The sequence below is a fragment of the Sminthopsis crassicaudata genome, chromosome 4 (assembly GCF_048593235.1).
Source record: "Sminthopsis crassicaudata isolate SCR6 chromosome 4, ASM4859323v1, whole genome shotgun sequence".
NCBI lineage: Eukaryota > Metazoa > Chordata > Mammalia > Dasyuromorphia > Dasyuridae > Sminthopsis > Sminthopsis crassicaudata.
In genome coordinates, this window is record NC_133620.1 from 49,417,283 (window position 1) to 49,434,456 (window position 17,174).

At 36.7% G+C, this 17,174-nt stretch overlaps 1 protein-coding gene across 4 annotated transcripts in view; it reads left to right on the plus strand.

The window, feature by feature from the left end:
* Positions 1–17,174, plus strand: part of LOC141541874 (carboxyl-terminal PDZ ligand of neuronal nitric oxide synthase protein-like) — a 363,206-nt gene that overhangs the window by 80,058 nt on the left and 265,974 nt on the right. For 2 of the 4 annotated variants that reach the window (XM_074266448.1, XM_074266449.1), the window contains exons 1-2: positions 7,402–7,612; positions 14,389–14,460. In XM_074266448.1, coding sequence (XP_074122549.1) covers positions 7,436–7,612; positions 14,389–14,460 — 249 coding nt within the window. In that variant the 5' untranslated portion in view covers positions 7,402–7,435. Of the gene's footprint in view, positions 1–7,401; positions 7,613–14,388; positions 14,461–17,174 lie in introns of those variants that run through there. The other 2 variants (XM_074266450.1, XM_074266451.1) reach the window with 1 other exon arrangement.

Consider the following 17,174-nt stretch of genomic DNA (forward strand, 5'->3'; position numbering starts at 1 on the left):
TTCTGTGTGGGTGCACATTTGTATATTAAGTAATACCTCTCCTCTGCTGGGTCAAGCTGGTGATATTTTCAGATCAAAGAAAAGAGAAGCCCAATGTAGATAAAGTAGGAGTAGAGTAGAATTAGTGATGTCTGCTATGGAAAGTTTGGAGCAGGGTAGGAGAGGCTTTCCAACCTCATTCTTACTGATCTCTGGTTTGTTCCATACCATCTGGTTAGTTTCATCTTTCTCTTCCCTATGTCCCTCCCCCCTTCCCCAAATATCCATTCCGTCCTACTTTTCTCCCTTTGCTTGTCCTGGAATGCCATCTTATCTTCTTCACTCTATTTTAAAAAATAATTTTTTTTCTCTCTCTTCCTTCCTTCCTTCCTTCCTTCCTTCCTTCCTTCCTTCCTTCCTTCCTTCCTTCCTTCCTTCCTTCCTTCCTTCCTTCCTTCCTTCCTTTCTTCCTTCCTTCCTTTCTTCCTTTCTTTCTTCCTTCTTTCTTCCTTCCTTTCTTCCTTCCTTTCTTCCTTCCTTCCTTCCTTCCTTTCTTTCTTTCTTTCTTTCTTTCTTTCTTTCTTTCTTTCTTTCTTTCTTTCTTTCTTTCTTTCTTTCTTTCTTTTCTTTCTTTCTTTCTTTCTTTCTTTCTTTCTTTCTTTCTTTCTTTCTTTCTTCCTTTCTTCCTTCCTTTCTTCCTTTCTTTCTTTCTTTCTTTCTTTCTTTCTTTCTTTCTTTCTTTCTTTCTTTCTTTCTTTCTTTCTTTCTTTCTTTCTTCTTTCTTTCTTTCTTTCTTTCTTTCTTTCTTTCTTCTTTCTTCTTTCTTTCTTTCTTTCTTTCTTTCTTTCTTTCTTTCTTTCTTTCTTTCTTTCTTTCTTTCTTTCTTTCTTTTCTTTCCTTTTACAAATTCTTTTCTTTCTAAAGTTCAGGATCCAAATTCTCTCCCTCTCTCCCATTTTCCATCCTTAGATGGCAAGCAACTCTAATTTTAAAAATGCAAAACTTTTTATTATGAAGTTAAAAATAAAAAAAAATGATGGATGTTTCATGAAGCTATAAACTTCTATTAAACAGTTGTCTTTTAAAAATATGTATTAAATTTAACTTGATCATACTCCAGAGCATCTGCTTTTCTCTGGGCGACTTTGAATTTCCTTCTATTCTCTGAGTATTTTTTTAAGTGTTTCATTGTGGCTTTTTTCTTTTTGTATCACTTTCACCAGTCATTAACTCCTCTGTTCCTTTAGTGTAAGAGTATCTCTGAAATTAATGTATATTTTCTCTGAGTTACTCTGTGTCCAGTGCTCCTGCCTTCTTTGTAACAAATAATATAGTTGAAACAAATTCTCACATGGCACTGCCTGAAAATGAGTGTCTCCTGAATTTCTTGTTCATTAGCCCTCCACCAGGAGGTGGAGGCATCTTGCATCATTGGTCATTGCACTGATCAGAGTTCTTACATTTTTCAGAGTTGTTGCCCTTGATATTCCTGTAGTTGTACCAATTGTTCTTTTGGTACTATTCAGGTAATGCTGCCCAGTTTGTACAAATCTTACTTGACTTATCTGAATCCATCCCTTTCACCCTTTTTTACAACATAGCATTACATTGTATTCATGTACCAAAATTTGTCCAGCCATTCCCCTGTTGATGGACAGTTCTTTGCTACAACAGAAAGTGCTACAGTATATATTTTTGTATAGGTGGGTCCCTTCCCTCAGTCTGTGACCAGTTCAGAATGATTGCTAAGTTTCCCTCTACTAATGAACAATTGAAAAAGAATTTTTAAGTGGGGCAGTTAGGTGGTGCAGTGGATAGAGTACAAGAGGACCTGAGTTCAAATGTGCCCTCAGACACTTAACTTTTCTTAGCTGTGTGACCCTGGGCAGGTCACTTAACCCCAATTGCTTCAGAAAAAAAAAAGAATTTGTTAAGTGCCTACTGTGTGTCATGGTAGATGGCATAGTGGATAGAGCAAAGACTCGTCTTTCATGAGTTCAAATCTAATTGCAGACACTTATTACTTGTGTAATCCTGAGGAAGCCACATAATCCTGTTTGCCTCAGTAGTTTCCTCATCTTAAAAATGAGAAAGAAATGGCAAATCACTCCAGTATCTTTGCCAAGAAAACCCCAAAGAGGGTCATGGAAAGCCATACATGACTAAAAAATGACTCAACAACTGTGTGACATGCATTGTGCTAGGTGTTTGAGGTTCAAATACAAAAGTGAGATTGTCCTTGTTCTCTAAATAAAAGAAGACAACAGATAAAAGGGCAATGGCAAGATGGGAACTTTGGTTTGGGGAGTCACATCAGTAATGATATTATTGATTGGATTACCATAGTCAAGGCAAAAGCAAGTCAAGGGAAGTGGAAAATGAAGTTAATGGTAATGTAAGTGACAAGATGCACACATCACTATCTTTTAGGCAGTGTGGTTTCCCTGGGGGGAATGGTTGAACTCATTTCATTCATTCTTATTTGAATCTATCTTTATATTTATGATACAAATTTACTTGATCTTCAAAGGTTTACAGAAGTCCTATCCCTTTAGATGTTGTTCATCTTTCCTTTTTGAAGAGGACCAATGATATCAGCAGGGTGGTATCTTGATTTGCAAGGGAATTAGATTTAAGCTAGGCAAAGCTATACAACCATCAGCTTCACTTTTCCCTCTATATTTATCAGAGTTTATTGGCAAGACTTAGATCAAGGCAACTGGTGATGGCCCTGGATAGAATGGGGGATCTTGACCTATTTAAGCTATGGTCTTTCCTAGGTTTCAGTCTGCCTGAGGCAATGCCCATTCAATAATTAAAGACTAGGGCAAAAGATGGCCTAATTTGCCTTCATAAACAATCAATCTGTGAGGGGGAGACACTCAGGTGATATAGTGGCTAGAACTCTGGGCTAGGAGTCAGGAAAGTCCCAGTTCAAATCCTTCCTCATACACTTAACTAGCTAAGTGAATCTGGGTAAGTCATTTAACCCCTCCCAGCCCCATCTCCTCATCTGTAAAATTAGGAGGTTGGACTCTATGGTCTCTTAAATTTTGTCCTCATTTTAAACCTGTGACTGAACAATTCATGAAGCCTTCCCTGGGTCTTTCCCAGATACCTCCACTTCAGATTTCCCTTATACACACACACACACACACACACACACACACACACATAGTGTTAGTTAAAAATTTATGTTTTATTGCTTGTTGTCTTCCATTCTATTGTTTTATGTATCTTAAGCTTATCTCCCTTGCTAGAAACTAGATTATTTTAGGACAGAGACTGCATTGTTTATTTAATCTAAATCTTCCATAAGGCTTGACTTAGTATTGGACTATAGATGCTTAGTAAATATCAATTGATTAATAACTAACTTTCTTCATTGTAAATAGAGTTTGTTGGTTAGTGTCCTGGAAACAATAAAGTAAATAAATGACGTTTTGCCTAGGATGGAGATGGTACTATGAGTAAAAATTATAGCATGGGATATTTCATGCTCTGTTAAATCTTCCTATTCATTTTTAATATTATGATTTATGAACTAGAAAAAGACCTATAATCTGGCTTATTTTAGCCTCCAGAAGTTAATCTCTAGAAAACAAAGTGATGGTAAAAAAAATGAAAGCCTTGTAAGTAGTATTTATTTGGAACAGAGTCCAGAGGCTGAAATTGTCAAGCATCTAACTTACAAATGTACACCCCTTAGTCAGACATTTTATATGGCTAATAATAATAATAACTAACACTCATGTAGCATTTACTATATGCCAGGCACTGTGTTAAGCACTTTATAAATATTTTTTCATTTTATTCTAACAACCTGGAAGAGAGGTAGTATTGTTATCCTCATTTTACAGATAAGGAAACTAAGGCAAATAAGCATTAAGTGACTTGTCTAGAGTTGCATAGATTGTAAATATCTGAGGCCAGTTTTGAATCTGGGTCTTACTGATTTCAGTATCTCTCTATCCATTGCACCACATAGGTGACCCAGCAAATTGGCCAATTTTTAATTGAACTGAGTTGAATTTCTGATGGTCTGTGGACCCCCACCCAGAGGTTATTGCTTATCCTTCATTCTTGAAAAGGACCATGACATCAGGGAGGGGATGCTATGACTTGCAAATGAATTGGATTTAAGTGAGGAAGGACTAGACAATGTCATCTGCCTCATTTTGTCCTTCAGAATCACTGGGTCAAGTGGCCAGATATAGATCAGGATGGCTGGATGGAATGGGAGACTTTGGCCTATTTAATTTAAAGTCTCAATTCGACTTTCTTCAGTCAGTGATTGAGGCTGGATAGTAATTGAAGCAAAGAATCTCCTCTTTCACCTAATCCAAAGGAAAAAAAAAAAAAAACAACAACCCAAAAACTTACTAAATGAATGAATGAGTCTGGAAGAGGAAGACCCTCAGCTACCAAAGCTGAAATGACTGCTGTTTATATTCAGTCTGAGTCAATCAGGACCCAAACAAGATCCAAAAGGGCTTTGGCCTAGGACTATTGGGGGCCAATGATAATCAGACTGGTTTTGGCCATGAATGAAATGGAGCCATATTTAATAGAATAAATGAAAATATGCCACAACAGAGTTAACATTAATTTGTGGAATTTTTTTTGCGTCAACATGCTATCTGGAGGTATCAATTTCTATTTTGAGTTTGACACCACTGGACCAGATGATTTCCAAGGTATCATTCAATTTTAAGTCTCATAATTCCAACACTTAGGAGGTTATTACTTAGCCTCTATTGGCTTCAGTTTACTTTTCTGTAAAAAGAGGGAATTGCTTTAGATGACTCCTAAGGCTCCCTAAAAGATTTAAATATATGAGCCTGTTATAGGAGAGATCTGCAATCCTGATAGAGCCACAAATTGTACCATCCCCATAGCCATTTCTTTTTGAATGCCAATGATACCAAGAAATTGACTAAAAATCTGTTTTAGGCCCTCTTCCCTTTTCTTTCCCAACTACTTGCTATAGCTGTTCCTAAGTAATGACACTGTTTCCCCTTTGTAAGAGGGCAGGAGAGAGAGTTTTCACTCCAAATTGGATAATTACTGACTGATATACTGGTCTGTAAAATGGTATAATGTGGCATCACCCTTGATCAGGAAATAGTAAAGAATGGACCAACCTTAGAAATTACTAAGTTAGGCCCAATTAAAGTAATATCTCCAAAGTCAAGTTAGATCTTCAAAACTTAAGAGGAAGTGTGCTGGTTGACATGACCTACTTAAAGCAGTCTGGGCCAGTTCCTTCATTGCCACCAACTTGTCAAGTCAACAAGTATTAATTAAATTCTTCCTATGTGCCTGGCTCTGTACTAAGCATGAATGAAAGAAAAAAAAAAAAAAACAACAGACCTTGAGGGCTATTAGACCCCTAAATTGCTCTTCTGAGTACAGGTTTAGGACTTGTATTATCCTTTAATTATTTTGTGTATCTTTGGTCTCCCTAATTAGATAATAAGCTCCTTAAAGGTAGGGACTATGTAAATCCTCCCCAGTACCTTTCTGAGTAATCCATAAACCATGTGGGTTATATGGATGCTAATTCCTGAATAATTGCAGCCTAATGACCTTATCTCAGAGGTCAGCTGCTATGCCCAGGCATTTTTAGTGCAAGCCTAACCCTTTTTCACTATGGCAACCAGGGAGGGAGTGTATATAGAGATCAGTTGAAGTAAGTATGTTTAATCCAGAGAGAGGTCTTAGGGAGATATGGTTTGTGTCTTCTGTCTGTGGAAAAGAGATTAGATTTGTTCTATATGGCTCTAGAGGGTATAGTTAGGTTCTTTGGATGAAACTGCCAAGATTCAAATATAGGCTGCATAGAAGGAAATACTTCCTAACAAATATAATAGTCACAACTTCTTCTCTCATTGGAAGTCTTCATGAAGAACCTGGTTAGCTAATTCTTGGATACACTGTAGAAGGGGTTATTTTTACTCAATTTAATAAATATTTATTAAGCACCTAGTATGTGCAAGGCATTTGGTTAAACAGTGGGAATACAAATAGTAAAAGTAAATTCCCTGTCCTTAAGGAGCTGACAATCTAATGGGGAAAAATAATACATAAAAAGGAGATGGGGAAAAAAAGGAGATATGAGGAGTCCACCAAGGAGCACATGGTACATTCCAATATGATAGTCTGTAGAATCAAAAACAGAGCTGTTGATGGAGAATTTTTTTCTCCATTTAATAATATTTTATTTTTTCTAATTACATGTAAAGATAGTTTACATTTACTTTTTTTAATTATAGTTTTTATTTACCAGATATATGCATGGGTAGTTTTACAACATTGACAATTGCCAAACCTTTTGTTCCAATTTTTCTCCTCCTTCCCTCCACCCCCTCCCCCAGATGGCAGGTTGACCAATGTATGTTAACTATGTTAAAATATAAATTAAATACAATATATACTCGTATATTGTATTTAACATGTCCAAACAGTATAACATGTCCAAACAGTTATTTTGCTATACAAAAAGAATCGGACTTTGAAATAGTGTACAATTAGCCTGTGAAGGAAATCCAAAATGCAGGCGGACAAAAATAGAGGGATTGGGAATTCTATGTAGTGGTTCATAGTCATTTCCCAGAGTTTTTTCACTGGCTGTAGCTGGTTCAGTTCATTACTACTCTATTGGAACTGATTTGGTTCATCTCATTGTTGGAGAGGGCCACATCCATCAGAATTGATCATCATATAATACTGTTGTTGAAGTATATAATGATCTCCTGTCCTGCTCATTTCACTCAGCATCAGTTCATGTAAGTCTCTCCAGGCCTTTCTGAAATCATCCTGTTGGTCATTTCTTACAGAACAATAATATTCCATAATATTCATATACCACAATTTATTCAGCTAATCTCCAAGTGATGGGCATCCACTCAGTTTCCAGTTTCTGGCCACTACAAAGAGGGCTGCCACAAACATTTTGGCACATACAAGTCTCTTTCCCTTCTTTAAAATCTCTTTGGGACATAAGCCTAGTAGTAACACTGCTGGGTCAAAGGGTATGCACAGTTTGATAACTTTTTGAGCATAGCTCCAAATTTCTCTCCAGAATAGCTAGATGTATTCACAATTCCACCAACAATTCAACATTTACTTTTGTAAGATTTTGAGTTCCATTTTTTTTCTTCTTCCCTTTCTCTTCCCCCTTTCACAGGATGATAATCAATCTGCTATAGGTTATACATGCAAAAATCACTAAACATTTCCATATTATTCATGTTGTAAAAGAAGAATCAGAACAAAAGGGAAAAACCACAAGAAAGAAATAGAAAATGCAAATTGTATGCTTCAATTTGCATCCGGACTCCATAATTCTTTCTCTGGTTGTGGATAACATTTTCCATCATGTGTTTTTTGGAATTGTCTTTGATCACTATATTACTGAGAAGAGTTAAAGTTTACCAAAGTTGATTATCACACGATGTTGCTGTTACTGTGTACAGTGTTTTTCCTGATTCTTCTTCCTTTACTCAGCATCACTTCATATAAGTCTTGCTATAGAGAGCTGAGAGTTATCTGGAAAATTTTGGGAGGCATTGACTGTTCCACCTTGAAGCTCTCCCATCATGGAGGAGAAGCAGCTGTGGGTGTTGACAAGGTATTATCAAAAATTGAGTTTGTCCACTTAGCAATGAGATTTCAAGGGATCAGCTTATTCTGGAGTTGAAACCAAGCAGAGCTACTGTTGGAGACTCACCTTCATTATGGAACTTACCCTTTCTCAGCCATGACAAGGAAGAAGTGCTCCCTTCTGTGTGAAGATGTGTCAGTCAGTCAGCCTATAATGCTAACCTACCCAACATCCTTCCTCAAGAAAGAATGGATTCATAGGCTTAAATGTATTAACCTCAAAAACACCTAAAAAATTTTTCATGTTCAAAGTAGAACAGAACAAGATTATGCCTGAAACAGCATCTTTATTATTTATTATTTGGCTATTCATGGAAAAGTTATTTGATTTTTCTGGGTTTGTTCCTTCATTCCTAAGGTAAGAGATAGATTTCTTGAGATGGATTTCTAAGTATCTCTTATCCTTTCATTACATGATCAGTTCTTTGAGGGCAGGGACTGGTTGTGATCTTTTTGTTTGTTTGTTTTGTTTCTGGGTTTGTTTGTTTGTTTGTTTTGCATCTTTTTATATTTTTAGCACTTAGTATAGTGGCTGACCCATAGTAGACACTTAATAACTATTGATTGATTGACTAATGGCAGAAGAATGATAAAGCTGACACAGGATATTTTGATCCATATGTATAGTAACAAAAATAACTTTTTGGTAACTTATGTAGAAATAGGGCTTTAAAAATTTTTATACCCAGTTTTTATAACACTGTCCATAGAAATGAGGATAAAGGTTTTCTTTTTTTAAATTCAGTTTTAATAGTATTTTATTTTTCCAAATACATGTAATGATAGTTCTCAACATTCATTTTTTAACGTTCATTTTTGTAAGGCTTTGGGTTCCAAAATTTTCTCCCTCCCTTCCTTATCTCCCTCCTTCACCCACCCCCTTTCCCAAGACAGCAAGAAATCTGATACAGGTTAAACAAGGGCAATACTTTTAAACATATTTCTATATTTGTCATATTGTGCAAGAAAAATCAGAACAAAAAGGGAAAAAAAAAACACAAGATAGAAAAAGTGAACAAAAAAGAGGTTGAAATTTGATCAACATTCAGTCTCCATGGTTTTCTCTTTGGATGCACATGGAATTTTTCAAGGATAACTGTCTTGATGATTATAGATTATATGTCCTTTATTATTTGCTGGTCCTCTGCAGAATGTAAGACTTTTACTAGAAGGGATGTCCAAGAACTCTGGTTGTATTGTCAGACAGCTACACCCTCCGAGGATTGATTCTTTGCTCATAGCCTTCTCTTTGCATCTTCAGTTTTGTGTTTTTGCTTTTGGAATTATTTTTGTTTGCAAGCCCTAATGTGATGAAGTGCCAAGAATGATAGCCATTAATATCCTGAATTTGTATGCTGGTAAACTCCACAAATAAATGAGTGAATGTATGCTTGAGAAGGTTGTAATAAATGAATGAAAAAAGAAGCACTGATATTAAAAAGCTGAAGACAGTCCCTGACCTCAAGACACTGATATTCTTCTTGGGGGTGTGGAGGTGGGAGAGAGACTGCACATGAAAAGGAATGATATCTCCAGAAGGATATTTTGGTTTGGAAAGTTACTAGGGTATTGAATGAATTCATTGGGGAATAGATAGACACATCATTTCAAGCAGCTATGACTGTAATGATTTGGATGTGATTCTATAATTAAGAAGGGAGCTTGGAGGGAGAGGATATGGAAATATGTCAGGAAAGTGAAATATGATGGAGTTTTCCAGGAGACAACAAGGTCCCAGTATAGGAATTCTGAACATGAAAAGATTTAAGTTTTCTATGGCATAGTAATATCAGTGATTATCTCAAACTCTGATCAGATGGTTTCAGGTTTTCCTGAAGCATCAAATTAGTACTTTCCTTCATATATGAGTAGGGCCAGATGATCAGGACTCTGGTCTAGTGTGATAAATTGTCGAGGATGAAGGGGTCCATCTGACCTTGCTGGCAGAAGTATTATTGGGTAGCGTAGAAACTTTATGGTGTTCTGGGTTCTCAACTTCCTTTCTATAGTGAGTAGTTTTCCACCCTTTATCTCTTGTGAAGTTTTTACTACCTCTGTTCTCTTCTGCAGTGACTGGAAGAATTATCCTTTGGAAAAGGACACACAAGATTCTGAAAAAGAGTTGTTCTTGAAGCTATTGCTGATGTTAGCTTGTTGGTAGTGGTGGTCTTGGGATACCTGTGTTGCTATTGTGTGTTCAAGGGCAGTTGATTTCATTGGCTGCTAAGGTTTTTATATGTTTTCTATTTTCTTCTTTGTACTTGAATTCCTCTCCATTGGGAGAGATCTGAACAATGCTGAAAAGCTTTTTTTTCTCTTTGCTTTTGGTTTCCTATAAATCTCTTTGAGGGTATTCTATGTAAAGTACTAGTGACTCTTGATGGTGAAGGAAGGTGTGATCTTTGATGGGGGAAATTAAGTGAAATTCCCAGTTTATGGAGCATTCTTGTCTGACATGTTCAGAAATATACTTTTTTACTCACTGACCGACTGGAATCTCTTATTCAGTTTTCCATGGTTAGTTGGTCATTTGGTTTTTTGGAGGCCCTCTATTTGCTTATTTGGGATTGCTTTTGTCATGGTATTGCTTTTTGGAGGCATGATGCTATTGTTGAGGAAAAACAAACTGCTGAAGACCAGGTGGCCATGGAGAATGGCCATTAGGTATGTGGCTGCCCCGGGGCTAGAGACTTATATATAGTTATGGTTGGGCAACCATAAATCTGATGAAACTTGGCCTCATTCCGTGAATCAAGTCAACCGTGTTGAGTCATTGAAATATTCACAGACTTTGTGACCCCCATTAGTATTCAGAAGGGAGAAAGACCATCAGGAGAAAGGTTTGATAGATTCAGGACTTTCCATTGATTTTATCCTTTTTTTTTTCTTTTAACTTAGGAGGGTGATCAAGGTATGGGACGACTCCAACCTATGCTCCAAAGTTGAAGTCCATAGGATATTTAAGCCTAGAGAAGCCAAGATCAGGGATGAGAGGAGAATCTGATAGTTGTCTTTAAATATCTTAATGGTTGTCCTGTTTTGCTTGGTACCAAAGAATAGAAGGAAGGTATGAGTAATGAAGAGAAAGTAGAGGAAGGACCATTTTGACTCCAGATAAGACAATTTCCTAACAAACAAGAGTTGTCCAAAAAGTGTTCAGGCTTGCCTCTTAAGGTAGTGAGTTTCCTATTTCTTGAGGTTGTCAGTGAAAGGCTAAATGACCAGGTGACTATGGAGAATGGCCATCAGGCTTGTAGCTGTTTATGGGGAGAAGTGGGAGAAACTATCTTAGTGCTAAAGGAATATATATAGCCATAGATGGACAATCAAATATTAATATTTGTCCAGGGAATTCCTTTTCCAGCATCAAGGGCCAGATGATGTCTAAAATATATTCTGGTTCTATGGATCTGGAATACTCTTGTCAACTGAGAAATTAACACATGCTTCATAATAACATGATTTTTGACAAAATTGTTTATTTCTAGAAAACTTGGTAATAGCCATGACATGCTTGGTATACACCATCTGTGTTGAAAGTGGAAAAACGGTTGCTGCTTGTATAGCTGATCTGTCTTTCTTTTGTCTTTGTATTCCCAGTATCTATCATAGTGCTTTGCCCATTAGTTACTTAATAGATGCTTGTTGAATTGAATCCAATAAGTGCTCTAGTCCAAATGACTGATCAATATTCAGAAAATGATAGATTGTAAGAAAGATCTCCTCAAGATTCTTAACTGGAACACTTGAGAATTTGTGTCATATTGTAATGAGTGTGTTTTTAATATGTTAATATTTATATTTCTTTTCCCTCCTCAATAATATTTTATTATTCTAATTACACATAAAGGTAGTTTTCAACATTCATTTTTTTTGTGAAAATTTGATCCAAAATTTTTTCTCTGTCTTTCTCTCTCTTACTTTCCCCTTTCCCAAGACAGGAAGCAATCTGATATAGGGATAACTGTATTTTAACATAATTTGTGCCAGCTCATGCCTTCAATTTACAAATGAGAAAACTGGGACCTGGAGTGATTAAGTGACTTTTGTGAGGTCATACAGAGTTAATAGTAGAGTTAAGCTTTAAAACAAGGGGGTATTTTGATTCCACAGCCAATTCTTGTGAAGAGACTACACTTTATTTCATAGTGTTTATACTGTGAGAAATTTTCTGTCTGTGGATCATCCCAACGTTGTGATTTTAGAAAGCATACCCTACTATTGGGGCAACTATAAAATCATCCTTCAGTGAGATGTGGCTTCCTCCTTTTGTGTTATAAGGGATTACTTGGAAGTGCTTATACTTATACTGGGGACTTACTATTTTGGGGCCATCTCCCCAGATTGTTTAGCATAAATTATGTCTCTCAAAATTAAAGACAGTCCCCTCAAGCTACACTGAATCTTCATTGGAGGCTGCATTGATCCTGACTGATTCTTAAAAAGGCATTGAGTCTATTTTCCATAGGTGGCATAATGTTCAAATTTCCTGATACCTAAGAATCTAGCTATGATTCCAAATAGTTTCATTCATTTTATTTTTTAAAAAATAATTTTATATTGGTTTCTTTTGTTTTTGCAGCACCTAAATTTTTTCCTCTATATTTTTCCTTCCTCTCTTTCAGATCATTCCATACAATAAATATTTTTAAGATGAAGAAAAAAAGAATCATCCCCTCCTTCCCTCCCTCCCCCCATTGACCTGCCCCTTCGCCCACACCAAAAGTCTGGTACAAGGAACTATGGAACACATAAGACAATAATGCAAACCACTCTTATTGAGGGAACATACTTTCAATTTGAAAGTCTGTCATAGAGAATGGTAGAAACTTATATGATCTGCTGGGACCCTAGTGGAATTTGGAATACTGGTGGGGATGGAATTTGGGCATCTGATGGATTTTTAAAAAATAGGATTCTTACCTAGGTTGAGAAAGAACAGGGAGCACTCCTTCATTTTTTGTAGTTGTTCATTGTGTCTGACTCTTCATGACTTCTTTGGGATTTTCTTGCTCAACATACTGGAGTGGTTTTTTGCCATTTCTTTCTGCTCATTTTACCAATAAGGAAACTAAGGGAAAAGAGGTTAAGTGACTTGGTCAGAATTGCACAGTTAGTAAATGTCTAAGGTTACATTCATCAGGAAGATTTCTGCCTGACTCCAGGCTTGCCCTATCCACTGCTCTACCTAGTTGCCCCTTTTTCAGAGACTCAATTTTAATCAATCCTGGAGATTGGTGATTTTTGATAGTTGTGGGAAAGGGGTAGAGGAAGACTCCCAGGGAATTGGAGGCAATTTGATTTTTAAACCTCTTCCTTTTGGCTATTCCTTCTGGTCACACTCTGACAGTAACTCAAGGGATTTGAAATGTCCCCTTTATTTATTGCGATAGAGAGAGACTATTTGGGTACTTATGACAGAGAAGGTGTATTCTCAAATCTTATTTTGGAACCAAACTTTTTTTTTTTTGGTAGTAATTTAGTTCATTTAGTTTTATTGTTTTATGGCATTTTTTTCTTGACTCTACTTGCTTAATTCATATAATTGCATTAATTCATATAATTCTGTCCCTGTTTCTCTGTATTCATCATATTCATTCTTTCTTACTAGCACAGCAATATTTTGTTATATTTATGTAATAATTTGTTTAGCCTTTTCCTTGGTGATGCACATTGTTTCCTGTTCTCTGCTCTCACAAAAAGTGCTCTATCAATATTTTGGTATATATGGGTAGATTTTTTCAGTGACTTCCTTCGGATAAATATCTAGCTGTTGAATCTCTGGGTCAAAGGGTGTGGACATTTAGGTACTTTATTTGCATAATTCCAAATTGCTTTCCACAATATTTATACTAATTCACAGCTCCACCTACATTGTGCTACTGTACCTATCTTTCCTCAACTCTTCTAGCATTGACTATTGCTGTCTTTTGTAAATTTGGCCAGTTTGCTGAATATGAAGGGAGACTCCTGGGAGTTAGTCTAGACTTGCTGAGTTTATGTAAACTAAGGAGTTGAATTACATGACGGGGTTATAGAAATTGACTTTCTAGCCAGGGACATCAAGTTGGTCAGCTAGATGGTACGATGGATAGAATATCTGACCTGGAATCAGGAAGACCCGAATTCAAAACCAACTTCAGACATTTAGTAGCTATGTGACCCTGAGCATATCACTTAACGCTATTTGCCTCAGTTTCCTCATATGTAAAATGAGCTGGAGAAGGGTGTCTTTGCCAAAAAACACCAAATGGGTCATAAAGAGTGAAACACAATGAATAATCCCAAGTCAGCTCACTCCTTCCCATTTTACAGGTGAGAAAAATTAGGCCCAGAAGCATTAAGAGACTTTTTCAAGGTTACATGAATTCTCAGTATCAGGGTGGGGAAGACGCTTGAACTCCAGGGTCATTCTTTCCACTGTAACATGAATGAGGCCATCTTATCCAAACTGTATCTGGTGAGAATCTCTTCTGTGATATTCTTGACTAGCTGTCATGTAGTCTTTGCTTGGGGGCTGCTTATAAGAGAGAGATTCATTAGGGAGCCCATTCTTCTTTGGAGCTCATCTTCTTTGTTAAAAGGATTTTCCTAACATGAATTTCTCTTCATCTCCCATCTCTCATTCTTAGTTCTGTACTCTAGGGCTAAGTCCATCTTTCAATTTAAAATTTCTTCTCCATTTCTGTGGTAATTACCAACACTTTCTCTTAATGTATTTTTTTTTTTTTTTTTTTTTTGCAGTATATCGGAAGTTTGGATGTCCCAAGACCGAACAGCAGGGTGGAGATTGTGGCTGCTATGCGAAGGATACGGGTAAGTGCTGTGAAGATCAGAGGTCATATTGGAGATATGGAATGGGATGTATTCTGCTATTATTGGAGATTTAAACACTTTTGGCTTCCCACTCATCAGTACATAGATATCATCATTATGTTCTAGGGAAGACAACTTCAGGGACAAATGAATCACTGTCTGTTAGATATGTCTAAGACAGAAGTTTACTTTCTGCCATTCACATTGCCTTGATTACTTTTTGATTCAGTGGCCCAAAGAAAAAGAGAAATTGCTTAAGGATTAGGCTACAATTTGTCACGTTAGCTAAGACATTTTTTTTAATATGTCCTTTGTAATAGTGGAAGAAATCACACTAGACTTGTTCCATTTCAAGAGATAAGTTCATTCAAACAGCCCTTTTTTCTTTAGGGAGAAACCCTTTTAGGAACCATGATTGATCATGGAATCTAGACAAGTTTATATTCAGTCTTTCAGAACATTTTGTAACCTGAAGGAAAACATATGTGGCAAAAACCATGAATTTCAGTTTTGTGGATCCTACCTTTGAGCCGGCCTATTGACATGAATTAAACTTATGCACAGATTATTTAAATTGAGGATAAAGCAGGAGAATAAGGAGATATAATTCTTAATTTTCAATCCACTTATTTCATGCTACCTGATAAAAGTCCCTAATTTCATACATACTCTACTCCTCCCTGCATTCCAGCCAGTTGTTGGCAGCAAATATTTCATTTCTGCCACTGCCGCTGCCACCCATATCTGGAACAGACAAATGTGGTACAACACAAATGCACTCAAAATTTTGAGTCCCCCAAGATGGCTTGTATCTAAACAGTATGTGTGCCTGTGGGTAAGACTTTACAACAAAAAAATCCAATGATAAATGTCCTCTCTTCTCTTCATTTTGTTTCCCCCCCACCCTTTCATTCTTTTGTGTGTTTCCTAATTTTCTTTCAGGACTTTTTTAACAGTTTTGCTTCTTTCTATTCTATTATTTCTACTGCTATTTTTGAGGAGGCTCTTATTTCACCAGTTTCTTGGGAATCTCAGGCCTTTTTCCCCCTGGACTTGTTTGTTTTCAATGTTCCAGGGAATGTGGAAGGATGTATTCAGGGTTCCACAAAACATAGACTTAGTGAAATTGCTTTTCCTTTTCACTTATTCAAAGAATCAATATTTTTAATTGCCAACATGTTAGATGGTCCTTCACAATTCCTAATAGCTTATGGTGCTATTTCCTGATCCTCCATATTTGTTTCTTCTTGCCATTTATTTCATCAGATGTCAGTGATCTGTTCAGTGAAAATTGAATATTTCTTGTATTTAACTTATATTTTAACATATTTAACATGTATTGATCAACCTGCCATCTGGGGGAAGGGGTGGGAGGAAGGAGGGGAAAAGTTGGAACAAAAGGTTTTGCAATTGTCAATGCTGAAAAATTGCCCATGCATATGTCTTGTAAATAAAAAGCTATAATAAAAAAGTGAAAATAAAGTTAAACATATATTTCAACATGTATAACATATATTGGATGGCTTGCCATCTAGGGGAGTGGGTGGGGTGAAGGAAGTGAAAATCTGAAACACAAGGCTATGCAAGTTTCAGTGTTGAAAAATTATCTGTGCATATGTTTGGAAAATAAAAAGCTTTAATAAAAAAATAAATAAATAAAAGAAAATTGAATATTTCCATTTCTCCTATCACCCATCTTTTCCTTCTTATGGAGATCATGAAGGTCACATGGAGGTCAGAAGATGGGATATAAGGACATTCTGAAGATCTCTCTGCAGAACTTTGGAATCAATTGGATGATCTAGGAGATACTGGCACAGGATTGTCCAGCATGGTGTACCTGCATCAAAGAAGGCATTGTGATCTTGCGTAAAGCAGAATTGCTATAGCTCAAAGAAAGAGTAGGATGTTCAAATTATAGCAATCTTCACTCCAAATGTTCACATGGACTATTTGTGCCCAACCTATGATAGAGTCTTCCATATCCATATTCATATCCATATCCATAGCCTGCTCAGCCACAGTCAGATACATTGTACCTTGACCCCAAGGTACTTCTTGAAAGCCCAGATAGGACCTAGAAGAAAAGAAAAATAGATGAGAGGGCAGGGAAGAGAAACAAATAAGCACTTATTAAGCTCCTACTATGTACCAAGAGCAGTGTTAAGCACTTCTATAAATATTATCTTATTTGAACCTTACAAAAATCTGTGAGGTAGGTGCTATTATTAGTCCCATTTTATGGTTGAGGAACTTGAAGCAGACAGAAGTAAATGACTTGAGAAGGGTCACGAAGCTTGTTGTGTGAGGCTAGATTTGAAATCAGGTCTTCCTGATTCCAGGCCTGGAGCTCTATTTACTATGGCATCTAGATGACTTTATTTACCACTGTCCAGATTCCTTGTATTAGTAAGATGTGCATTATATTGCCATGCCCAGATGAATTCCATACTAGTATGTAACGAGCTGCCGTCTCCAGAAGCTGCTGGATCGCTCTCTGGGAAGAGATCTGCTGTGTCTTCTACTCAAATCTCTCCGACAGATTCTTCTTCCTGTAATGAACCGTTGTCTCCAGGCAGTTGCTGTTAACTCTTGTCCAAAGAAGTGACTTCCCTTCCTGCAGAGAGCTCCGTCAAGCCTGATGCAATTCAGAGTCTCCTCTTTCTCTGAGAGTCCTCTTCTTTTATTCTCCCAGAGAATGGGCGTGGGATAAT